Here is a 27,220-nt window from a genome sequence, read left to right on the forward strand (position 1 = left end):
CTGGCCGACCCAACCACCCATCTCAACATCCCAGCGAGAGAATTTTTGGACCCTGGTTCGACGAAGTCTAGTCAACGCCGACCTGAGCTAATATTGCATAGAGCGGAGCGTTCCCTACATATTCTAACCTGCTTAAGGTCAGCTTTTATTAACCAAATCTGTTTTTATCATGTGCGCGGGCGATTTCTCACCAGGGGTTTGGGCTATCTAGAACCAGGTCGAAGCGTGGACGTCAGGTCCTCTTGCAATCATAAACGCGAACCCGAATATTGCAATTTATGAGTCAGTTTATGAATGCCGTACTAAACCCTTCACATAAAAACTGAAAGCTGACCTACCTAAAAACCCTAAGTTGCCAGAGACCTAGAGGCAACATCTAAGAGACATAGCAGACTTTGCTTTGGCGCACAGTTGGCCTAATGATAATAAGTTAAATTCAGTTTTACACCGTCGTTTTCACGTGGTTTATGGGTCTAATTGGGTTTTCAAATAATGGGTTTTCAAATAAATCCTAATATCGAAATATTTTTAAAATTTTTTAACAATTCTTTGGACAAATTTATAATTTATTGCCATTCATTGGACCCGAGAGGATATTATGGTACCTTCCGATGCCTTTCGTCTGCTTCGTCTCACAATTTGCGGGACCCTACACTATGGCCTAAAAAGAAAAAAAGCTCAAGTCTCACCCAAATATGTGCTCCATGTGACCGATTCAATTTAGGAGACTTTGAAGCTTAATCCCCCGAATGAAGAATAAAACCTATCGCTCTATGGACTAAACAATAATTAAGTGCAGTTATGAGCATTACCGAAACCCTTCTTTATTTAATTTGGTCGGTCAAAAAAGGAAATTTGTTTAATTTCAAAGATATCACATTGCTAATTATAATGACGGAAAGGCTTAGGCATTATTAAAAGAAAAAAATGGTTAGTTTTTCCCTATTCACATTTTATTCGTATCAAATCGTCCACGAACTTTTACTGTGTAGATCGATACATCTGGATGATGCTAAATAAAAGTACAACGAGCAATTCATACTGCTTAATTTATGCATCATGTATGCGGAGCACTGAGAAAACATTGAACCAACATTACTCTATGACCCCATGTTTTCGTAGTAAATTAAACAAAACTATGGTAGATAATTGTGTATGATGGGATTGCCGGACTGCTCGTCGCGGTAGGGTAGTTCACGTAACTGATGCAGGAGATTTGATACTATTTCGTATATTTAAGCATTGTATTTATAGAGTAATTGGTATCTTAAGTCACGTCATAACATATGGGCATTACAGTTCGTGAAGAGAGGGAAAATAAATCATTATCTCTCTCCATTGTAATGCAATTTAGTCAATAAACCAGCTATCTTTAATTGAAAAAGGTGCCCTTCGGTCCGCGTATTCCTGACTGCGGTTATTTGATATTTCAGCATGTCGACCTGCATTGTTTCAAATCTAGTGCAAACTCTACTGAAATTAAGTGATCATTTGATCTATATATTAACGAAATCTTTCTTTTGAATCTGCTAATAATTCTCTTACTCTCATAATATGTGTCAAAAATCTTGCCTAAGCATATTTTTCCTGCTGTTAATTGGGAAAATAAAAAAAAAATGAATCAACATCTTCAAAAATTCTTTTATATTTCAGAGATTGCAATAAAGCTTGAATCAAAAGTGTATATAATGATGTAACAATGTTGTCATTGACAAAATAAAGTATAAATCGGAAAAATACGAAAATACGGAAATCGAAATAACTAATAGTATATTTTAATTTAATGATAAAAACGGTAATCGGCAAGCAAATCATGGATAATACATTGATAGGATGATTATCTGTAACGAATTAAACCAAATTTCAAGTCTTAAGTATGTATAATTAGACAGATTGGTAATAAATTTTCATAATTTGTAGATTTAATATATTTAAAATCTTTTTATTACAATGTCACATCGTATTGCACTGATAAAAACAAAAAGAAAGATGAAAACTAGTGTGGGTAAACAAATCAGTTATGCCACCACTCGCCTGATTACAGAATATGGTTCAGCGAGTCACGACATATCGAAATGTTAATAACGATGGAAATATTAATATCGATGGCACAAAGGAAAATAAAACAAGATTCCCGTAATGGGTACTACTTCGGAACTACCTCAGATTGATTTTTCACTTCCCACAAAAGCAGAAAGATCATATCACAATCAACTAGTAAAATTTAAACAGGTTAAACTAAACATATGGTTTATACCAACTTCAACATTAAAAAAGCTAGTAATATTTCTAGAAAGACATAGTTGAGCGTGCTTTCATATTTATGAAGTACATTGATGTCCTTTAAAAGAAGATAAAAGTGATGACATTGCATCATGAAACAGGTGGAATAAGAATATGCAACAACATGATTTTGAGTTCCAGAAATCTCTCGCGAATTTATCAAATTTTAGATCAAATTCAACACACAAAAAATAGTAGTCCCAATTACTGTTTCAAATTGATAAATTAAAATTTTACATTGAAAATATTTTATCGCTATCCCATAAATTCATACAAGTGTTGCAATTTATCTGAATCTAAAGTACAAATCGTGTTCAATACTTAGGTTTGAATAAGGAAAATTCAACAATATCCACCCGTTTCAGTCACCTGCAAGTTCTTAAGAATCCTGTAAATACTTTAAGCGCTAATTTTTGAGGCAAGTGATAAATATTATCAATTCAATAGTAACTAAAAAGCACACAGCCATAGTATTATTTAACCACTAAGATATCATAATACTGCTACAAACTATTTAAAAAGCATACAAGTAGGCTGGCCTAGAAAGCATCACCATAAAAGATAACTGAAGCTTAGACATGCAGGTTTTAGCAAAAACCGATTTCCTGCAGGGCCATGAAATTAGTCTAGTTGAGAAGTAACAGAAGAAAGTCAAGATGAATCAAAACGAATAGTAATGAAAAAATCACCAAATCCAAATCTATATATAGGTTCTATTCCAGAATTTTTCTTGTTGAGTCTATTACTGTTTTATTATAAAGTCTGGAAATTTGCCTTGAGACATGAAAATCTCATCAATTTGAATCCAAAAAACTATCCAGAATTAAATTAATTTTTTTACAGCAGAATACGTTGAATTTCCCTGAACATGTTTGGTAAAGGAATCCCACTAAACGTCAGCTGTTCGCACAATTTTTGTCAATATAATGTCAACAAAAAGAAAATATTATTCAAAATAAGAAGAAATGAATATTGCATTGATCATCGCCGTTCAAAAATCAAAGAAAGAAAAGACTACGAAAGTGATCGGAAAATTAATATAAGAGTAATTTGGAACATAAAAATGTTTTGACCGCACGGAGGCCACGAGATGTTGCATTACGTAAAATTTACCATAAGCTGTTTTTGCAATGTATAGCAGGAACGTCATACAGATTTCAGATACAAATTCCAAAATCTTTCACTACTCATTTTACAGAAACAGAGAAATTAAGAAGTTCAGATTCTTGTATTTTATCATTTTGTATTTCGCAGTAAGATAGAAAATTTATGTTATATTGATATAATCATCATGAATTTGATTCTAGAATTGGGGTTTTGAAATCATCTGGTGGTGAAATTAAACTCTCGGGTGGCAATAGAGTGAGTGGGTCTACGAGATCAGAAGAGTTTAATGAAGTATCAACGGCTAACGAAGAAGGCTGAGGAGGCAAGGTTATTTTAATGTCTGTGTTCAATACTTTATCTGGATCCGTTAACGTTGAGTCCAAAATTAACTCTGTGTCGTCCTCACTTGAGTCAGTATCTGGGTCTGAAGATTCTGACCCGACTTGGAAAACTTTGTCATCGACTGCCGTTAACGAGTCTTGAGATCCTCGTCGGAGTTTCGCTTTATTCTTATTGTTAGTTTTCCGCAGTTTGGAAATTACTTTCTGTTGATGGAGAATTTTCTCCTGTAATTGCTGAAGCATGGCTGCAGTGTTAGGATGAGGAGAAACTTTGAAATCAGAGTAAGATGAGGAAGCGTTTTCAGACGTACTTTTTTCAACTTTCTGGTCATTCGACAGTTTCTCAAGGTCAGCACACTAAAAAATTAAATATTTTCAATTATAAATTGCTAGCGAATAATCAATATAAGTCATATACAGATTGCATCAGATAAGAGGTTAAAATAGGCTCAAAACTATGAGTGGAAAAAAATGCACACCTGTTCCAGAAATATGTAAATAAATTAAGCAAACCGAACTACAGTCATCAGTTCTTAATCACATCTGTTACAATGAGTGTCTCAAAAAATTTGGTACGACGGAGTATCCAATCTAAAACTAAACGCCTCAAGCCATTGAAGAACATCTATGCTGTGGGCTCTTTAATACTTAACGCTAACCCATCAGTGATTGCCAAAAAAATTAAAATTTGCGTGAAGCCCAACATATTAGTATGGCTCTTAATTCTGAAAGACTGAATGAACAGGGCACAAAAAATGAAGAAATCTCTTGCGTTGCACAGGATTCAAAATTAGGACGAGCAAGCATTCAAATTAATGTAGCCTTAACCACATCAATATACTTACCACATCGATTCCCCGCTCACAGAAATAAGATGCAGATATCTCCATTATGAAAGCAAATATAGGTATATAGAACACGGTAAAATTTCATATTATACAACGTCTAACTATCTTAGGGAGTATCGCAATGCACGCCCAGGATCTTTGGGAAACCAACTAGAGTCAGCATATAAGGTTGAAAATTTGAATGGAAAATGACACTTTTTTTCAGCATACATTTTCCATAAATCAAAAAGACTGTACAGCAATGGTTCCAACCCTTTAATAGCCCGTGCCCCCCTTCCAAAGGCTTTATTCATCAATCCAGTAGTATTAATAGTGTTATTTTCATTGGTAAATTTCAAATCCTATTATGTTCAAACAATACATGCTCCACAAAGGGAAGACATCCTGTGAAATAACCTCATCAAGCAATGAAACTAGGAAGTTTCTTGTAAAAGTAAAATCAGTTTTGCACCTAGCAAGGCCCTCAACTGCTCTGTGGCCTGCTTGGTGCAAAACTGCCTGCTTGGTGGGCCAGGGCTCCCGGTTGGGAACCGCTGCTGTACATGTTGCCAGAACAGGATGATGCTAATGCTTTAGATCAGGGGTTCCCAAACTTTATTGGCTGCGGGCCAAAATTAGAATCAGAAAGATGTTCGCAGGCCGGAAGAATGTAGCGCCCCAACGTGGATTCACTTTCATTCGACATTTTTTTGAAACATGCTCGTTTGACTCATAATAGCGCTTAATGTTGTATTCCTTCAGAAATGGAATAGTTCGTTAGCAAAGTAGACAAATCTCTAAAGTTTGATACTTTTCAATGGAGAAATACGAACACTGCCATTTATTCAAGGAACGTCAGTTTTCTGAGTCTAGTTTTCGTTTGATTTCTGACATCTTTAAGCTTTCCTATATGGCTGATAACTAAATTACTGTCCTTTGTAATCCTAACACCGGTACCCATAATTGATATACTGGTATAATTGAATTGTTACGATAAACACTTGCTTGAACTCTGATGATGACATAAATTAGCGGTATCTAGATCGCAAAAAGGTAGAAATAAAATCTGTTGAACACTATTTCACCTAAGCTCGGCGGGCCATTTTAAATCGTTACGCGGGCCGGATTTGGCCCGCGGCCGCGGTTTGGGAACCCCTGCTTTGGATTAATAGCTATTAATCTCTAATAGGAAGGGACATTGGGCAAACCATATTGAATGTAAGGAAGAAGCTACGGTCCATTGTTCGCCATTTGCACATCTAATTTAAATTCCTAAATTAAATAAAAAATTCCAACTTTGTCATACTGAAATCATTAAGCATTCAAATCACAAATTCCATAATCTATCATAATTTTATAAAATAGGCAAAATTAAAATCAATCAATCACCTTTGCTTCGAGTGATTGAATTTGTTGTTTCATTTCTGCAATTTCCATCGTTCCGTCAGCTTCTCTTAGCCTCATCGCCATTAAAGTTTCTTGGCTCTGATAATTAACAGAATTGCAATTTTCGATTACGAAAATAAACAAATTAAAATCAATTTAATGAGACAGGCATTTATTGCAGAAAATCAACAAACGAAAGAAGCGAATCAAAGCTAGGAATTATTCTTTGGTTAATTTTTGCCATTGATGGACCATGCCTCTAAAGCATGATTTATCAATGGCCCATACTCATTCACAAAATCAAGGGCTAAAACTCTACAAACCTTGCTTTCAACATGAGCCATTCGAGTGTTGATTTCGTTTAACTGTTGTTGCAAATTTTTTTCTCTCTGCATAGATTTTTCGAGATCGTCCCGTAACTGAGTACGTTCCTCATCTGCTCGGCGTAGTTGACTCGTACAAATTTGATTCTGTTACAAATTCACAAATTCGAAATATAATAAAGAGCCACAATAATGCCTACATTTAATTTAAAAGAAAAGCAAGCATCATCATTTTGAAATTTGCATATGTAATTTGTTGGTGACTCCTGAACACACAAGAATGGGAAGCATATCGAAAATGAGCTCTCAAATTGAAATATCAGAAAGTCAGTCGCAAATGGACCGAAGAAAAAATTGACTCAGTTGAGGTGGTGAGCATATTGTAAAATTGAACGAGAAAATGGGAACAGCTACATAAAGCAACCCCTACCGTTTTGTATGACATTTTCGTGCTCTCACTCCTAACAAGTCTTTGTAGTCTCATGTGAAAATCAACCATTTTTAAGATGAGAATCTGCCCGATTTTGCATTACCCATTTATTATACCCCTTGGGACCCCGTGGGTAGTGCGGGGCGCGAGGTTGAAACCAAGATATTTTACCCGTATATATTATTATTACGGCCCACTCACAACTCGGGAATGTTGTTCAATCTATTTCAAAAAAATTATTGACTAACCGATGTCTCAAGCTCCATAACTTTTTGTCGAGAGTCAAGATTCTGCGAAGTGAGTTGAGTTTCTCGGAATTTAGCACTCATCAATTCCTCTTGCAACTCTTGTAATGCAGCTTTACTGACTTTACTTCCGCTTGCTGGACTTTTCCGAGCACCACTGATTCTTGTCATGTGTGACTGCCAAAAAAATAAGAATATACATAAAAAATTTGGTCGAAAAACCCTTCTAATAGAGTACTTTTTTGCGAAATTTTAATACAAAATTATATTAATAACTCTAATTCTAATAATAAAAATTACCGCTGTCAATTTTAGTACTGAACTTCCGAACTATATATTCCTAATATCAGAAATGGTAACATGATATTTGAATATTTTTTTTATATGCTGTCATGCCTTCTCACCAAACCAGTCACTGTACAATCTGCAACTTATAAGAAAAAAGCTACTATTTTGGGAAAAATCTTATGAATTTATTTACATCCTGGATGAAGAGGGCTATGGGATTTGAAACCAATATCTTTAGCCTACTATCACAAAATGGTCGCCCAAAGCTTTTTTCATTGGGTCAGGGGTCCTCAACCAGAGTAAATTTACCCCTTGAGGGCTTTTACCCCTTTTTTATATATCACATACAGTTGAGGGGTGAATTTTAGGTACTTCCATAGTGTGTGTACCACCAGGTTAGGGTTAGGCCCTAATTTTATTCTGATTTTCCTTGTTTTAGTTTTATTACGAGTTCGGGGACTGTCTGTGTTAGCCAAGTGTATATACCCCATGCCCATAGGTTCAGTCTCTTTACACAACTTGATGTGAAGTAGGCGAACAAAATTAGTTACTTCCATATTGGTACACACACTTCTGGAGCACCGAATTTTATGTTTGAAACGTGACAGGTAAACGAGAGGATGAAGGTTGAGAAAACTTTCCATCGATTATGATGTAAACAAAAGAATTGTATATTACAATAAGAAAATAACCATTTCATACCTGCCAGTTATCTTCCAAGCTATTGACTTTCTGTTGCAGTTGTTTGAGAGACCCAGTTGCTTCCGCTTCTCTCAATTTTACAGCGATTAGTTCTTCTTGCAGGATAGTTACTTTAGATTTATCGGTTAATTCTTTATTCTTTTTTTCCAAAACTGAGACTTTGTCCTGAACAAAACAAAAGAAAGACATTCATGATAGGTAAAAAGAACTGGAACATAATAGGTCAGCCTATTCGCACCACAATAAAATGTGACCATTTCAAGTGAATTCGGTCAAACAAAATATATTGTTAGCCTGTTAGGTTAGGTGTAAGGATGGTTATAGGATCCCAGTCGCAATTTGAATGGCCAAGTGTGCATATTGGGATGCCATTTGACAGACAATACATTTCGGTTAGTTTGCAGCCTGACTGTCCATCTACCCAGAATGGGCAGTCTTGTGTAACCCCAACTGGTAATAAAATGTGTAGTATGGTGAAATCACATAGGATGGAACGACAAGAGCGATGTCTCAACTTGAGGGTAACTTTGAGTTGCATCTTCTTTAAAGTCAGCCAGTTTTACTAAAACTTTCCAAAATAACCGTGTCCCATTTATCAAAACGGTTCTCGATTGGTTCAAATGCCCAACCCCGAGTCATTACTCAAATGAATAGCTAAATTATCCTTGCCATGCTTTCAAAACACCTATCAGTACAATAACTTGGACTGATAGCTCCAAAGTAAAAAAAACTGTACTTTTTTGGTAAAAATAATTTCTCTGAGTGAGCAACAAGCACAACATATTGGCAATGTAACCCACTTGAAGGTCAGTTAACGTAGATGAGCATTCCGCTTCCCTCAATCTTGCTTGAATGAGTTCTTGCTGTAGTTCGAGAACAAAATCCTCTGAGTAAGGTACAGATAATGCAGATTGTGGTGCTGGTTTGGTCTTTGGTTCTGTGCTCGTTGTAGAAGGAGTAGATTCAGTAGATGATACAGGAGGTTTTCCAAAGTCTCCATCATGACCTGAAATGAGAGAACGCAAAATTGGGATTTGGAGTAGGAATTGAGCATCAGATGAATGATTTGAGGAAAGCAAAGAACAAAGTTGACTCTCCTTCTTCACATTAACGAACACAAAATCGAGTTTCATTTATTGAGGCAGCAATTTTTTCCCGGCTCTCCAGAAGTGTGTGTACCAATATGGAGGTAACTAATTTTGGTCACCTACTTTACATCAAGTTGTATAAAAGGACTGAACCCATAGGCAGGTGGTATATTCACTTGGCTACCACCGACAGCCCCCGAATTTGTAATAGAACTAAAATAAGGAAAACGGAATAAAATTATGCCCTAACCCTAACCTTGTACGAACACTACAGAAGTATCTTTTTCCCATTAAATGCTCTGTGAGTTTTCCTGATTTCGGCGGCACAAAAACAAAAAGTTTGGGAACCACTGGCCTATTGGTTAAAGCTTTGAACTCAGAGCTGTGTTGGCATTTCGGCAGAAAAATCTATGGTTGAAATCATATCCGTATGGTGCAATAAATTTGACAATGCCAAGTGGAAAAATTCTGATCCTTCCAATATAAACTGCTTGTATAAACCCTAGCAAAGTGAAACAAGTCTGAGAAGCAATATCTAGAATTTAGCATCATAGATGCACATATTCTGGTGTGGCTTCCAATAAATATCATCAACAAAAAGACTAATCATGTTTCTAAAAAATACACAATTTCAAAACCCATTTATGGACCATATGCATCTACATGTAAAAATAAAAGGTTATGTAACGGATATCAGTTACTAAAATATGATATAATAATGAGTGAATTAATTGTCCATTGAAAAATTGAAAGTAATTTCAATACTTTTTCTGAGCCATTTAACACAACTATAGATCAAAGCACTGACTAATTTATCCAATTAAATTTAGATTTACATTGTAAACCCGGTGAAAATGGACCAAATATGTACACTAATTTGTACACAATTGCCATGTTCTTGGGAATCTCCTCATGTACGTCTTTGCAGACAATTTCACATATCATTACACAACACACTTGAAAGTATTTTACAACTTATTTCAAAACTTTTCCAGTTTGCAAAGGCTAAAATTAACATAGGCATTGCCTAACATATTATAACATAGATCAGTGGTTTTAAGTTTCCCCTGGTATTTCCCAGAGGTTCAGCAAGTTTTCAATTTGAAATCCAAGTTTTTATTAATATATTTATGTTGTTCAAATATAATCAAATACCTAAGGTTTGCCACTATTATTAAACTTGATACACTTCAATAATCATGTTTTGTCTTTGTTAAGTTTGCTTTTAAATTTTATAGTTTATACCAATTATGACAATAAAAGACAATTTGAACTATTACAAAGGTGTTTCTTGAGCCTATGAAACGTTTCATTGGAGATCCACTCTGCAAGAAAGGTTGAAAACCACCGCCAAATCTTATATAGACTATCACATTGAAGATTCATATTCCATTATTTTGAAAGCTTTTGTGCAATCGTTTACCTTTCATTCATCAAAGAACGCAAATGAACGAGGACCTCTTGAAGTATGCGTACCAAGATGGCGCACAACCTGAACATAGTATGTGTGTACCGGTTTGGATTAAGGTTGTGCAACATCTTGGTGAGCATACTTCTGGAGCACCCATATATAAAATATCAACAATCCATAAGTGAAATCTTACTTAGAGCGAATGGGTTGTCCTGTTGCGCAAGATTGTTTAACGAGCTTTGACTCAATTTAACTTGTCGTTTTGCAATGCTCAGTTCCTTGCCCATGATTATTTTTTCTTCAGCTTCCAATGCACGGTTTACCCGATCCTACATAAAAATACATAGGGGTTGTAGAGTTATGACAAATTTTACCTATAAGTTTCTAAAGTCGGTTTATGGTGACAAGTACTGACAACAACACATAATTAAACATCTTCCTTGTCTTGCATGGCAGACACAGGTTTAAATTCCATGGAGGACGATTATTTCGGAAATTTCGATAAAGAAAAGTTCACATGCACACAGTAAGTAGCAGAGACAGGTATCCAAACTAAGTTGCTGTACAACTGAAATGCTAAGAGCACTGAAACTATCAAGATTTATGGTGTTGCATTACGCATCAGCAAATGGCTTTTGAGATAAAACTCGAGTTCAAGTTAGTATAATCAAAAAACAGCTATTATCCCGTATGGGTAACATAGTTTGAATTACGCGGAAGATGATCAAGTGTGAGAGTAGAAACTGTGACTCCATACTGGTTCAAAGTTATTTCCTAACCATCAACATTTACACACTGAAACCGATTAAAATGGTTTATTCTCTATGCCTAATCCAGTACAGTAAATGAAAGGTGGATTAGGCTGTGAGAATGACAACCAAAAACGAACTTAAAAGATGATGCCCTAGCATTAAGACCAGATAAGGCTGTTGTTTTTATATTGTTAAGTTATCTTATAGTCATACTCATTTTCTTCCTCTCGTCCAAGATAAATTTGAATATCTAATTTTCAATGAACATATAAATCTTTACCTGGATGAGTTTATCGGCAAGATTTTCATTCTCTTTTTCCAAGGCATCGACTCGTTGCCGTAGCAACCTACATTCGGTGCGCAGCCTCCTCATTTCAACTTGTTCTTCCATTTCTTTGGTTTTCATCGACATGTATTCTTTTTCAATCCTAAAAAATTTCAAATATAAATATATCTATAAAATGAGCACAAATGAAGGATAAAAAAGAATATAACACAAGCTTTGAAGCGCTAACGAAACTCCTAATTTCAGAATTAAAATTTGTCACATTTTGGCTTGTTTTTTAACCAATTTTAAAATTACCTTTTAAAAAACTGATATATAGTTGATTAAATAGTTACAGTTGATAAAGTTAAAAAACATTTATCTTTTTGACCACACATTTAAAAAAAATAATACTACACATCACTACCTACTTTTTCATTTTCTTTGGATTATATTTGACCAAAGTGTAAGCTTTATTGAATAAAAGATCTGGATCTCGATTGTAAAATTCTGGAAGAGTTTTCAAAATCACCTGCGAAAGAGAAAAAAGTGTAAGCTTTATTGAATAAAAGATCTGGATCTCGATTGTAAAATTCTGGAAGAGTTTTCAAAATCACCTGCGAAAGAGAAAAAACAGTTTAAATATTGTCATTACATTGTTTAATACTAATCGAAAAACTATCTTGTGAGTCGTGAGAAACTAAAAAATTTTGATATTTATCCAAGGAAAAGGTTGAACGTCAACGTCGCAGGTTAGAAATCTTAAGCTCTTCTTCTCAGACAGAGTGTAATAAACTAGATGTAACATTGTTAGACAAAATTGGGAATGCAATACTGTACTGAAATATTCCAGTCTCTACAAAAATAGCAGCTCGTTGCCAGATAGTAGTTTCTCATATAGAGCCTTATTCAGAGTGAAATGCCTTCTAAAAAATACCATATCGCCTTTAGTTTAGCTACCAATCCAGGTTGAGTATAAAAATAGCTAATTACTGAATCTAGACTCGGGGACACGATATACTGGGTCTGCAAAAAATATATTTCTTTTGTTTTTTCTCATCCAAGTTTGATCAATTTCAAGTACAGTCACTTACCTTAAGCATACCTTCCATGTCTAATTGCAATAGTTGATTGTGACTGCTCAGTAACATTGCCAGACCAATGCGAAAAATTATTTCCATGCCCTGAAATATTCAATAAAAGTATTAACAGCAACATAATAAAGTATTACCATGTCATTTTGTATTCCAGGATTCTGCCAGATATAAAAAGATGAATTTTCTCTACCACGCTAATGGACTTCCTTTCATCGTGTGATGAAATATTGTATGAGAAATGTTATTATGCTCTCACTGCAGAGAATACAGTCTGTTGGTTAGTTATTATTTGAAATTGTTTTTATTCCGCAAATGCAATCAATAATAGACATCTACATTCATAAATATACTTTAAATTCTTTTATCCAAAGCCTCTCTTGCCCTTGAATCATTAAAGGATTTGTAGAAATGAAGATATAAAATAAATTGGGGTAAAATTTACTTCTGTAATTTACGAAGGGGGTTATAATATAAAGGTCGAGAATCCCTGCTCCAAAAACTAACTATGAAGGGATAAAAAAAAATTGAATATTTTTTTAAAATTTAAATTTAAATGAATATTTTTCTTGAATCGAATCTGATTATGGAGTCCTAAATCTGTCAATAATGTGCAGTGCTGGGCGATGGTAATTGAAAGGCTTTTTCCATCGAATGTACTCTATTTTACCACACGATTCAATTATTCGCAAATTAGCCACAAAACAGTAAAATGCCATTCAATTCCATTATTCGGCTCACTTGGACAGCCCTAAAATGATCATTATATTAAAATTCATAAAATATACTATAATTTCATAGTAATCCAACACCATAGACCAAACAATAAGTTGGATAAACTGAAGAAATAATATGAAAAGTTAATAACAATCCTTAATATTACCTCTGACATAAACACGTCCATAATTCTAGAAGCAACTTGCAGATTAAAAGTTGTTGCAAATAAGGTCAGAAACCAGGAAGAAGCATACATTGATGTATGGAAACCTTGAGCTTGAAAATGATTGTATAAATCTGGAGCATGTTCCTGAAATAATGTCAACGGGGTAATTGATTCGTACCGTAATTAGTATTTACTGCCTCATAGCTGAATTGCTCCAAGTCTCACCACAATCAGTATTTATTGGCGTTTATGGTTTCAGTAGCTCTGGACAATTCCGCGTTCACCCGAATTTTTCTCAGGAAAGATAACCTTTTAATATTGAGTGAGTACAATTGATGCTGCTTCAAGTCATAATTATGTGATATTTTATCAACAGATAAGTTCTAACCTTATCTCTCTTCATAATTAATAGTAAAAGAAGTACGTCTTATTATGGTAAAATGATATTTGCATATTTTTACATTTCAATCTAATCCAATTGATATTAAAGTGGGTAAATTGTCATTATCATTAATTTTCAAAGCAGACGAAAACTGATGATGAATATGAATAGTTTGTGATGACAGACTTTGACTCAACAATACTTTTTTCATTCAATCATTTTATCTATTGTCCATGCTCATTTGAGTTTGATCACATATTTCCTGATCGGTCATTAAAAATATTGTTTGTGACTGTTGTGAGTTAAAACTGTCTCTTGCTGGTGATAGGAAGGAAGTATTTTTCGACAATTTGCTCCAAATTAGGTCACATGCTTCTACTCAAAAGTAAAGAAGCTCTATCAGTGTCACTTTGGTATGCGAACTCAGCAGTTGTGTGATCTCAGTGATATTAGTATTCATATTAACCTAACCGAATCCAACAGTGACAAAGTTAGCAACTATATTATATCAGAATATCTCTACTGGATTGAACGCATACTAAAGTGACTCCACAATTGGCGCCATTTTGGTATGCGATTGAGATCACGTACCAGTTTTATGACTAAAGTGGCACCTACTTATCTCTGCACGAAGTTACATGCCACCATTGCAATGTCAGCTACTCAAACTTTATAGATTTCTGGTGGTCCATACAAAATAACAAATGCTAACTGGAAGAAGTTGACGTCAATATAACAAATGTGGTGAAACAGGTCTTTGGACAAATTTGAGGCCATGCCCATGTGAGCGTTGGGCTAAAATCTGAGAAGATTTATCAAGATTACTGGAGTCTAGGGTAGAACTATGTCAATGTCAAGCAGAATTTGAATTCTTGGGCCCCACTTGGACATCGATAAATTAAATTTAAAAAACAAATTATTGACACAATTCTGATAGGAAACAAGAGAGCGGAGCGGTTATGTAGTCCGGTATGCAATCCATCACAGCAGACGTCCCAGAACCGCAATGTTCACGACTTAACCTGACTACCAGATTGCTAACGCGATAGTGGAACTGCCACAAGGTTCAAGGTGATTTAATTTTTATGACATCATCGCACACAGAAACATGAATCCCTTGGAGCCCACAAAAATTTTAAGTAGCGAAAATACAATCTCCAATCACAGAAAATTTCAAAGCAATTGGTCCAGTAATTATTGAGAGAAGCGATTTTTTTCATAACAACAAGAACATGAATTCTAACAACAACATAAAAACAACGTATGTACATCTTGTGTTCAATAATCTCACCTGTAGCATGTTATCAAGTTGAAACATGCATAATCCCAGTTCGGCCATAGATGGTTTGAATAATTCTCGTAATCTGTAGTTCCTCATCAATGCAACAAAAACTGCAAATGCTTCTTCCTCAGGCATTTGCATAAGTAATAGACCAGCAATGAACGCACTTCCTTGACAGTAACCAACTTCTCTATCTACAAGTGAATAAGCCTGAAGAAGACACAAAATTCTTTCGTTATTTGTTGCAACACAGCACCAGAATTATGGAATGATCAGGGATGGCCAAAACCCAATAATTTATTTTTCCAAGTACATTCTATAAAAAAACTTTTCGAATATGAAATATCTGATATACTCTAAAATAGGTCGGTTCCGCAAGAGAAATTAACGGGTAGGCTATCGTAGGAATCTGCAAGAACTAAAATAGTCCTCCAGAACAAAGCATTCCAACCTTTTTGAATCGTGAAACACTTTTTAAATTTTTTATGCGAAATCTACAATGAATACTTCTGATTCTTTGGAAATAACTGGCCCAATTACTTATCATATCAATCTAATAATCATATCAATTCTAATCTCTCTCAGTTTTGGATAGAACAGAAATAGCGAAAAGACTACATTTGGAAAAACATCAAGCAAATGGAAACACACAATTACAAAACAACTTTATTCATCGCAGACTGTTTTTTAAGTAATTCAACAATTCTAGCAGCAATATAATATACATGAAATTATGTGGCAATATAATGCTCAATTCAACATACCTTAGTAACATTAAACAAAACTTCTTGTCCGATTTTCTCTTTAAAAAAATCTTGATCAGGGTAAGTCCTTGCAATATCTCGTTTTATAAGCTTAGCAGAAGGTGACTCCTGCTTCAGTAGATCTGAATATTTATCTTTTATTGGTGACCTGTGGGCTCCGCAAAGAAGTTGCCAAACAATGCCACGAAAGTGATGAGGTATACCTTTACGGACATTTTCCTAAAATCAATTTAATCAAATATTTACATGTTATATATTACCTTATTGTAATCTATACATTCAGAAACTTGCCTAAAATTATGCTGCAGCTGTTATACCAGGCTAAACGACATAAATATGGTATTATATAAAATTGAAATCCCTTTAGTTCACAGCAGTATGTAAGATAGCTACAGGTTTAATTCTGCGTTCTAGAAAATGACCTCTTGAGCAAAGTTTAGGGGGAACCTCTCAAGTACCAAGAATTACTGAGACTATAACGAATTTACAGGTGGTCACTCGAGTGCCAAGAGTCACTGAGAATAAAGATTTTATGGCCTCTAATTGTGCATAAGTAAACGCAGATTTAAAAGCAGTTTATATCGATACAATCAGAAAAACAATTATGGGGTAGTGAATTCCACATAACTGCTGAAGTTCTAGGGAAAAAACTTCAGGCATAAAATTTTTTTTCCATGTGTGGAAGGTACACTGACGTACATTGCAAAATTAATTTTTAAATAATACTAACTTATAAATAATACTAACTAACTTACTTTCTATACTTAAATAGAAACAGTGATCAAACGAAGATTATTTTTACCAAAATGGCAATAGACAGTGATATACTTACTGGTTAAGTGAGATCAAAATACAAATCTTATCCTACCTTCAATTGTTTTTCCCTTTTCTTCTTAAATTCATCCCAGTCATTGACTATTCTTCCCCACAACTGCCATTGATCATCCTCAATGCTATTTCCATCATTTGGACCTTTGTAACATAACAGGAACCCAATCACAATATAATAAAGGATTTACATATTTATCCAGTGGGAGAGGAAAGCCTATAAGGTAGCTTAATCATGTGTGGCAAATCACGGCCTCTCACCCGGTTACAAGTCCATGTCGGGTATGGGATGAGCCATATCCGACCAGCAGTTATGTTACGTAAACCACCCCACGGCAGCGGTAATTCCAGCAATCCTCTCGCGTATGATTATCCCCCCAGGATTCGAACCCACACGGGGTAATCAGAGGTGCGATGGCAAACATATTCCAAATTACTCTAATTACACTTTTAATAAAATTAATTTGGATTATTCTGTTGGCAATCTGGACGCAGAATTGCATTTCATACTTAAATTAATATTTGAAATTTACAATAACTTAATCTTTCTATTCTTCCATGTTTCCTAAAATGAAAATAAGTCTTGTGAACCTTCTTACCATTTACAGACAAGTTGCTATGTACAGAAGTAGGTGATATAGATCCACCGCTGCTACGTCGTGACGTTGATCGACCTCCCTCACTTGATATTGATTTCAAGGACTTTGTGTCTGCTTCAAGTAACCTGAAAGATGGAATTGAACATAATTCAAGTGAACAATTCATTAAAAAACTCATTCGCTTCATTCGGTGGCGGTTTCATATTCATTATTTTGAACTGAAATAATATTTATCAAAGACCACTGGTTAAAATTCAATCGGATATTACCGAAAACTAGATACAAAAGTATAGAATTATAATAAATTGCAGTTGGTATAACTATGACACCAGTTATACACAGTATGATTTGACTTCAATTTTTACAGGAATAAATGGTTCTATCATGAAGAGAGAACATACTGAATAAAATATTAATTTCCCTAAATATATAAATTTTTAAAAACATTATTTCCGATATTTCCAATCTAATCTATTTCTGATCAATTTCTGCATACTTATAACAATAAAAAACTGCATTAAACTTTGATTATAACCACTCAATAAGAACATATATACAAAGTAACGAATATACAGAACCCAATAATTCTCTCAAGAGGAATAGTAAATAAATAAATGTATTTTGTTCTAAAATAATTATTTCTTTATCAACCAGATAATAAAGTATTATGTATATCTTCTTACTTTTTTCATTTATGTATAACCAGAGCTCAGTTACGAAAGCCTATATAATCTAAAGTTTTCAGTGAAAACTTTTCACCATTTGTCTTATATTGGACATCAATATTGATTAAGGCCATTTTTATTTAAGAATCCCAGGTACTGAAACTACTTTCACATTTAGTATGTCTGGAATGTCTTGGAATGTCTACAATCGAGAATTGCACACATTTTATATAGCCTATAAAAATAATCCATGTCTTTTATAATAATACTTGCAGAGTTATATACGGAATTCATGGAACTAGTTTCTTAATTCTTTTTGGATAAAGTAAATTTTGACTTTGAAATCTATCGATAAAAATTTCAGGTTACCATCTAAAATAAACCCTGTATTTATCATTTAAAAAAAAAAAAATTACTGCAACAAACATAGAAGGATGCACACAAGGAATAGATACTATTAACAAATTTCAACATCAGACAGATTCCTATACGGCAGAGTGCAAAATACAGATGAAAGGTAAAATGAACATATTCGAATAATTTAATATCAATACAGCAGAAATTAATCTCAATTTACAGAATTTTTTTTATATGAAAGATACCCCCTAGGTAATAATTATGATGACATGAGAATATGATACCTCTGCTAAAACACATTTGACTTACACATGATATAACACAATAAAACTATCTTACGTTCCAACAGTAGCACTGCGTAATCTTTTTTTAACATTTCTAACTTTTCTCTTCATCATAAATTTACTGGTAGAGCTGAAAACCCAAACGGAAAGCAAAGAATTGCGAACAGAATACCTAATTCCTCAATGCGTAGCAGTGATATAAAATAACTGTGAAACTATTTGTGCCTTAGTTTTAAAATCATAAATTAGTAATCCTAATTCAGCCCACTACAAACCATCAAAGTCTGACTCTATCACTGTAATTGATTATGCTTTCAAGTGGGTTGCAAGGCTATAGTGTAAGCATCTCATCAAATATCAAAAATAATATACGATTCCATTTATCATACTTAGAAGTTTAGGAGACCCACAATTATTACTAATGCCTCAAAACAAATGCATTTAATAAAGTATTTTAAAAATTAAAAATATCTTACCCAAAATAAAAAGTTGACAACCCGATTTTTTCAGATCGTGCCATTATCGAACATAACTCCATTCATTTTACCAAATATCAGAGCATATGGAAAATACTATCATTTTTCTTAGCTGAAAGCCTATGGTATATCATATGTCTTACTACAAATGTTTAAACATGTTGACATGTATCATATGTTTTTTCCTGTATTTAAAACGTGCGTTATTAAAACGTAATTAATCATATCACAACGCGTCATGACCATAACAGGAGTGATTTCAATCCATTATTGGACACGTAGTGGACATAACGATCGTTTCAATATTATGTTGTTGTTGTTGTTCTTGTTCTTTGACACGTTTTTAAAAAGTCGCTTTTCTCTTCGAATACTGGACCAATTGCTTTGAAATTTTCAGTGGTTAAAGATAAAAATTTTCTCCAGAAGGCTATTACTTTTTTTTCGCTATGACGTCATCAAAATTATGTGACTCTACGTGTACATATATTTGAGCATAGCTCTCTTGTTACTGTAAGTATTATTTACATTAACAAAAAATAATAAACTGATTATATTACATAGGTACATTAGTAACATTACATTCTATGGATGTATGGAACTGAGGAAATTCAGGTACAGTATTAGAATATTAATTTCATGGTTGAGTATTTAATTCATAAACCAAGTGGCCGATGGAGCTTGCCTTGGACTCTAAACATGTCATCAGCTGATCAGCATACTATATTTTGTTAGAATAGCATTACATATTTTGGTCTGAGTACTTTCAATCATATAAAAGCAAGTTTTGACTCTAATCAGCAACAAAGATGCAAAGGTTTTCAAGTAATAGGATCTTTATCACTTGGTTTCCAATTTACGACAATAGGCAACACGGGCAATGGGTTTTTAACTTTATATCTACAGCATATAACATATCTGATATTCAATTACCAAGTCAACATTCGTTAACAGCTATCAAAATTGCCAATGAGTGGGATCTCATCCTTTCTCCATTGCAAATGTATACAAAGCTAAAGATATTATAAGTTCCTCCAACTAAATGTATTTAACTTCAACTACAATAAAAACTATAAAACAGTTAAGAACCTCTTGCACTCTTTACTAGGTGCGTCTATAATCCCCATCTGTACTATACAGCTATCTCTGTATCTTGTTCTATATATCTCATCACATGGGGTAATTCAAACCACATCCATATGCTTTTCAATCTGGATAACAGTATACTATTGGTATATTCACCAAAAAAAGCAATACAAATATTAAATGATCAAATCCTTTTCCAACACATGTAACCTTTTTATAGTTTTTATTGCAAAGAGCTCGGTAAATTATTACTAGTGAATGACTTTGTGGTCAAATCATTGGATTGAATTTCCCTATTTATTGCTGTTAAGGCCTATACAAGCTATAATGCCCGAAGTGCGCGTACCAGGTTTGGGTCAGGCCATAATATTATTCCGATTTTCTTTATTTTAGTTCTATTGTGAGTTCGGGGACTGTCTGTGTTAGCCAAGTGAATATACCATAGGTTTCAGTCCCTTTATATAACTTGATGTAATGTAAGCGAAAAAAATTACGGTAGTTACCTCCATAGTGGTACATACGCTTACGCTGTGGAGCGCCCATAACTTTATATAAATCATGATTTTTCCATGCATTGTTAAAAGATTATAATACTGAAGTTCATATCAGTTATTATTTAGTTAGGCAAAGATGTATAAGAGTTGAACAGCATAACTTATTAACAATGTGGAAATGTATTTGCAGTTAATTTTGATCTACAATAATCTAAAATGGTCTATTCTGCAACAAAATCATAACACAGTCCATAATTTCAGAGAGAACATAGCATAAAACACATATCGTACAGTCAGCTCAGAATTGTTTTCTAAATATCACCGGATTTTATAATTTGTTTAAACCAATTTTGCAAAAAAAAAACACTGTTATCATCTTTTTATCACACAATACTAATTTTTTATCTGCTTATCTTTATAGGCCTATGTATATCTCAAATTAAGTTAAAAAGTAGGAGAATAACCTTACTAATATGAGATAAAACCTGATAAAGAAAAATGATCAGAAAATTGAATGTTGACAATAACAGGATATTACTCTTCTACTTACCGTCCATTTAATAGTTTATTCGTTGCTTCAGTCAATCTTGTTAAAACGTCATCCATAATAAAATTTCAATTAAAAACCAATCATAAATATTGTAAAAACTAAAACATAGCAGATAGAAGAAATTTTCTCATCACCTATGCAAAGTTTTGAAGCACGGCAAACACAATACTGTTCCATCCAAAATGGAATAAAATTTCAAGTTAAAGAGAGTGATCTATCATTTTACGTCATACGCTATCTTCTCATTTAGATATCTATTATTTATCTAGTCTTGTCTGGGACAGCTATTACAGTATTAAGCAACTCAATAAGGTTGAAAGAATAAGACGTAAAATATAATATTGATTCCACAATTCAACTACTATTATCAAAATTTTCAAATACAGGTAAAGTAGTGATTACTTGAGTTTGAGACGCTATAAAGTATGGCTACAATTTTTTAAGAACTGCCTTCAAGGTAAAATGTTCACTCAAAATTAAAAAACTAGAAAGCTATATTATTTATGGAAGCTAAGAACTCAAAACACAACTAGTTTCTTGGATATTTCTACCTACACACTGAACATATGATATGGAGTTGAAGGTCATTATATGGTTGCCCATAATAATGAATAATAATAGATTATCTGCCAACAAAACATCAAATGTGGGTAAGTCATAAATGATGGCAATAAATACAACATAAATCAGCTATGGATCATTAATTTTGATGTTGGCCATAAAACTAAACCATTAGCATTTCCTTTCAAACACGAGCGCCTCCTAAGTAAAAAAACTTGGACCGCGAGCCGCAAGCATACATCTGCTATCCGTTGACCCAAATTGAGTTGAGAAAAATTAAGGCCAACTTATACTCCCTTATCCTGCTGATCGTCGCCGCGGGATATAACTTAATCAACTGTGATTCGCACTAAGTTAGTTACAAACGTATAAACTATTCATATACACATTATCGAATCAGTGCGGTATAGAAGTTTAGCTAACCATTAACTATATACGACTCTAAACTTAGATTGGATCTGTATATAAATAAATTTCCCAGTAACATAGATAGGATGGATACGGCGATGTCGATACGGTCGCACCGCCCAACGAAAACAAAACAAACGCACACGAAACAGATACGCTTCAATTCCTATTAATATGACGTAATGTTACCGTGTTCGGAGCGCAGCATATCAGAAACTAACACCGGAACTAACTCGGATAGTCGCACGCGAATAGGTCTATATTAGATGAACCGACGACCGTACTAGAATTTACATGATTCACAAAAACATCTATCCCGTATTTTTATGCTGATATTTATTAACTGTCGTACGGGACCGGCGGAATGTTGTGGCCTTAGCGACGGTTTTATAGTTATACTTTAAATGTCGAATTAATAGATAAATAATTTATTTTGAAAACTCCATAATAACACAAATTAAAAATGAAGAATTTTGGAAAGCGAGCAAAACCTTTGAAAAAGTTTAAAACATGAAAAATATCACGTGCCCGTTCACCAGCAACACACATACCAAAAAAATTCAAAAAACACAAAGGCCAGAAATAAACAAACAAAAATACGCGAATGTATTGAACTTCCTGGCTGTTATACTTTTGAATAACTTATGCCAATAATGACCTTTTCAATCTGATACAGTATATGCCTTAATTTAAGTGTCTCGAAAGGATGGAAATATAAAATTCAATTCTCAGTATACAACGCACTTACGTTATATAGCGACGCTAATAAATAATGAATCATCTATCATTTTAATAAATTTATTCTCCAAACAACGCCAGCAACATTGCGAACACTATATGTCCACAGGGACCAGAAATAATAGTACCTTGAATTACTATGTAACATTGGTTATTTTTTCCCTATACTGAAAATTTGACGCCACCTATGTTAGAAAAACTCAAGGCAATATAACTGGTAAAAGCTGATGAAATTATCAAACGTACATAGGTATTACCATCGCTTATGTAAATAATTTTATAGGAGGCGATATTACTATTAGGAATATTTCATCGATAAATGGGCCGTTAAAATGTAAATAATATTGACGCTATTTTTCTATGCCGAACAAGAACTTTCACAATGAAAGGATGCTTTGTAGATGGCCAAGCAAGTATCGTGGTTTGTTAAGCTTGGTCCAGAATTGAATTGTATCAAGGTGCGATCCACGAGTATATTGCGCTTCTCAAACCTTGCCGGTTATTAACGAAAACCCGGGGTAATTTGATGTAACAATTCGGCATCGATTTCCAACATTTTTGGAAACGAGATATTATTTACTTTTGCCGATTATTTATAAACACAAGAGTTACATAAATACACGAAGATCTCAAAAATAATTTCATTCCGTCGTCGGTCTTAAAAAAATGCATATTACATAAATGATAGAAAAATTATCGAATTATGGACAATTCATGAATTTTTTTTATTAACAAGCACTCGATATCAGATGTCAGCTATGTAAAAATTATTACAAATTTTTTTTTTCGGAAAAATAGTGCAAGTATATGCCATTCTACAGTGATCTGGGTTCAAGTGAAACAACATAATTTTGAAATTAATATTTCTTTTTCAACAGGCATATAAATTGATGCTGAATTTATTTCAATCATCTGTGATGTTCTATCCCTTTCATAACTCAATATAATCAGGAGCGGGCCCGGGCCAGTGCTGCCCCGTATTATAGCACTGATGTAATTGGGGGTTTATTATATTTTATCGGCTGGACTGCCGCACTCTGTTGCCATCATGTGACTAATTCATAGCGACAAGGAGGTACAGTTGCAGCATCAAAACCCCGTTAGCTCAGTGGAGAAATTTTCTTGGAATATGTCCCTAAAGTCGCAGTTGTATTTTTAAAATCCCCCGCGTCGAAATTTTGAATTTCCCTGGAGTTGGAATATCATTACTTTTCGTGATAATTACCGATGTCAAAATTTTATAAAAAGACTCGAAAAAGTGTATTAAGCGTCCCTAACAGTACTGTATATTAAAGAAGATTCATCCGCGCTAGAAGAAGGCTTATTATTATCAAACTTTTATTTGCTCGTAACTCGTAAGTTCCGCGTAAGATTCGATGCCAAAATTTTTTGATGATTGTAAATTTTCCAAAAGTTCTCATCCCTGCGTTCTTGGACACATTAGATTCCGCCCATATCGAAGTATTCATGGTCGTCATTTCAAAATGGCAATTCTGAATCATTCAATTTTATTGACATATTGGTGAGAAAAAATGAATGACTTACGTAAACGCCACCCGTTCGTAAGAACCGAACTGAACGCTAACGTAATATGATCAATCACAGTAATTTGAAAATAAAATATTATCAATCACAGTAATTTGAAAATAAAATATTATCAATCACAGTAATTTGAAAACAATCTAAATATAAACAAGAAACGGATAATTTGAATCAATATTCCAAGCCTACGCAAAAGCGGATACGCATCCTCATGCAGAAACTATGCACTTCGCGTGGGCGGATCGGATGAAGATAATCCGAAAATCTAGACATGGCTCTGGGCAAGAGCGAGAAATGAAACATACTTTAACTGTAATCTAACGCTGCGCTAGCGGTGATCTAATATTGCACAAGTTATCGATTTATTCGCGATCTATATCTGGAACAGCAATATGTAATAAAAATTTATCTGAGTTTGAAATACCTAAATATATCAGGTGTAGGTATGTGACGTGGATCCGATTTGCCGTCGAATCGTAACTCAACAGTACCGTAAGCACCATATATGATGAACAATTAGGAAACAAGAACTTCAAAGACGCCATGGTTTTTAAACCCGATTTTTGTTTTAAATGATCTCCATCTTTATAAACAGTTACACCCTGTAACATTAATAACTCTGCCTGGCATAGGATATAGATAAATCGCACATTAGATGGCTCATCCATGTATACTTCATACTTGAATATGTTCATAAAAAATATTGCGAATATGCTGAAAACTACGATTTGATTTTAATCCGTCAGCACAACCTGTTTAATGTTTACAGAAGTACAGATATACCGAAATAATAAAGGCAATGCTATGCGACTTGGCCAACAAATATGCTCACAATGTACAGGAATTCTGAACGCCAAATACATGGACCAATGTGTCAGCATTTACCACTTTATTTCTACTGCTCCCCAGTGTATGGCCGAAGAATATATTATTATCACAATGCTGATGAATTGGGATAGGATTTACATATTCATCCAGGGGGACAGGAAGTCGATAAGCCGGCATAATCATTAATCATATGGCGAACCAGGGCCTCTCGTCCGGTCCGGTTATCATTTCATTTCAAGAATGGGATTGGTCAGCCAGTTTTTTATTTAGATGTATGGACTTGGTGAAGGAAGCCGTAACCGACCAGCGGTTACGTGAACCACGAGTGGAGTCCAGCAACAGAATTCGAACCTGCGAAACCACGCAGGGTATTCAGAGGTGCGGTGTCAAGCGTATTTCTAACATTCTATCACGATGCGCCACGCCGCTATACAGTCTCACCAGGGAGTATCTCCTGGTGTTTTCTTTACTCCGTTGTCTTTTGGCAACAAAACGATTACTCCTCAAACTCAAGAAAATGATTACTCGAAAATAATTATTACGTAACTATTGAATAAAAACAAGCCTTAATTAACCAGCCGACTAAAATAAAAATTACAAAATTAATGAAATAGAGCAATTAAATAGGCTTGAGATTGTAATTTGTGAGATAGAATAATAATATAAATTGCTTGTTGGCATTGTGTGCAAGACAATAAATATCCCTAACTATGTTGAAAATACAAAGGGTACCATTATATTGTGTATTTTCCTTGCCTGAAGAAAACAGACAAAATCCTCCCGTCGGCAAATTTTGTTATAGTAACTTGACCCTATATTTATTATGATCTTTTCTTTCTTGAGTTATATCTTGTTTGGTTTGAAGAAGTTACTATGATCTAAGTAACAAAAACGCTCAATTGTCCAGTTCTATTGACCCAATAGCTGATATGTATGAAGTACATCATTTACATTCACCATAAATCAAAAATGATATTCTGGAATCAGGTTTTGGATAGCACAGATCAGATATTGAGGTTGTGATACTTGTGATTATAGCAGATAGTGACATTGCCAATACTGATACTGATGAATTATTATCTTATGTTACACAAACCGAGGATTAATCATTCAAAAAAACTTTCAATTTATTTTATCAGCATAACATTTGCAGATATGATACTATTAGCGTTCGCTTTAATGATAAAATGTTGATACATTTCACTATATTTAAAGCAAATTAAGGTCACTAAAACTGTCCTTCATCATAATACAGAGTTCATTTAAAGTCAATGACTTTTAATAACTTTTGATCAATGCGATGCAACTTCCTAAAAATTCTGCATGCACATAAGCAGGAATGTGGGGCTGACTCAGTAGTTAATAACTTATTGTTTAGCACTGACCAAGTATGGCACAGTAGTAATATCAGGATAAATTGATTGCCTTATTTTAAGTAATATGCTTTGGATTTAAGTAAAGAAAAAAATTTAATATAGAGATATTTATTTCATAAGAAATCTCAGAAACATATTATGGTACATTGAATGCATTAATAAGATGTGAAGCCAGATTTCAATTTAGCAATTTATGTCTGTTTTTTGCTATGATTTGAAAAATTGATAGTGAACTTCAAAATATGATTGAGTGTATTATACATACTACTTATAACCAGAAATGTTCAAAATGTCCATAGCAAATTAAATATTTATTAATTTGATTAATCATAATCCATACCATTGAGATGAATATGAAATATTTTCATATGTAAAATTGTCAAACCACCAGCTAAATTCTAACAGCTAGACAAAACAAGCTTCATTTGGTTTGGATGCAAATGGAAATCGGGAAACAAATCGAACAATGAGTTACGACATCTATTCTATTTTTCAAAATTTAACCTTGTATAAAAGTGTATTGATTTATGTAAACTATCATGATAAGACTCAATTCAGAATACATTTGATATTCATCA

General features: G+C 33.9%; 1 protein-coding gene across 2 annotated transcripts in view; it reads right to left on the reverse strand.

The window, feature by feature from the left end:
• Positions 1-1,629: 1,629 nt before the first annotated feature.
• Positions 1,630-27,220, reverse strand: part of LOC120330177 (EVI5-like protein) — a 32,236-nt gene continuing 6,645 nt past the window's right edge. Inside the window, exons 1-16 of one of the 2 annotated variants that reach the window (XM_078118269.1) lie at positions 21,190-21,340; positions 17,281-17,405; positions 16,722-16,825; positions 15,854-16,072; positions 15,099-15,299; positions 13,426-13,569; positions 12,543-12,632; positions 11,880-11,980; positions 11,464-11,611; positions 10,625-10,760; positions 8,733-8,938; positions 7,933-8,097; positions 6,946-7,119; positions 6,268-6,414; positions 5,948-6,043; positions 1,630-4,088 (exon numbers count right to left, since the gene is read on the reverse strand). In XM_078118269.1, the coding sequence (XP_077974395.1) occupies positions 3,573-4,088; positions 5,948-6,043; positions 6,268-6,414; positions 6,946-7,119; positions 7,933-8,097; positions 8,733-8,938; positions 10,625-10,760; positions 11,464-11,611; positions 11,880-11,980; positions 12,543-12,632; positions 13,426-13,569; positions 15,099-15,299; positions 15,854-16,072; positions 16,722-16,825; positions 17,281-17,405; positions 21,190-21,245 (2,628 nt within the window). In that variant the 5' untranslated portion in view covers positions 21,246-21,340 and the 3' untranslated portion in view covers positions 1,630-3,572. Of the gene's footprint in view, positions 4,089-5,947; positions 6,044-6,267; positions 6,415-6,945; positions 7,120-7,932; positions 8,098-8,732; positions 8,939-10,624; positions 10,761-11,463; positions 11,612-11,879; positions 11,981-12,542; positions 12,633-13,425; positions 13,570-15,098; positions 15,300-15,853; positions 16,073-16,721; positions 16,826-17,280; positions 17,406-21,189; positions 21,341-27,220 lie in introns of those variants that run through there. The other variant, XM_078118268.1, reaches the window with a different exon arrangement.

The sequence above is a fragment of the Styela clava genome, chromosome 12 (genome assembly GCF_964204865.1).
Source record: "Styela clava chromosome 12, kaStyClav1.hap1.2, whole genome shotgun sequence".
Taxonomy (NCBI): Eukaryota; Metazoa; Chordata; class Ascidiacea; order Stolidobranchia; family Styelidae; genus Styela; species Styela clava.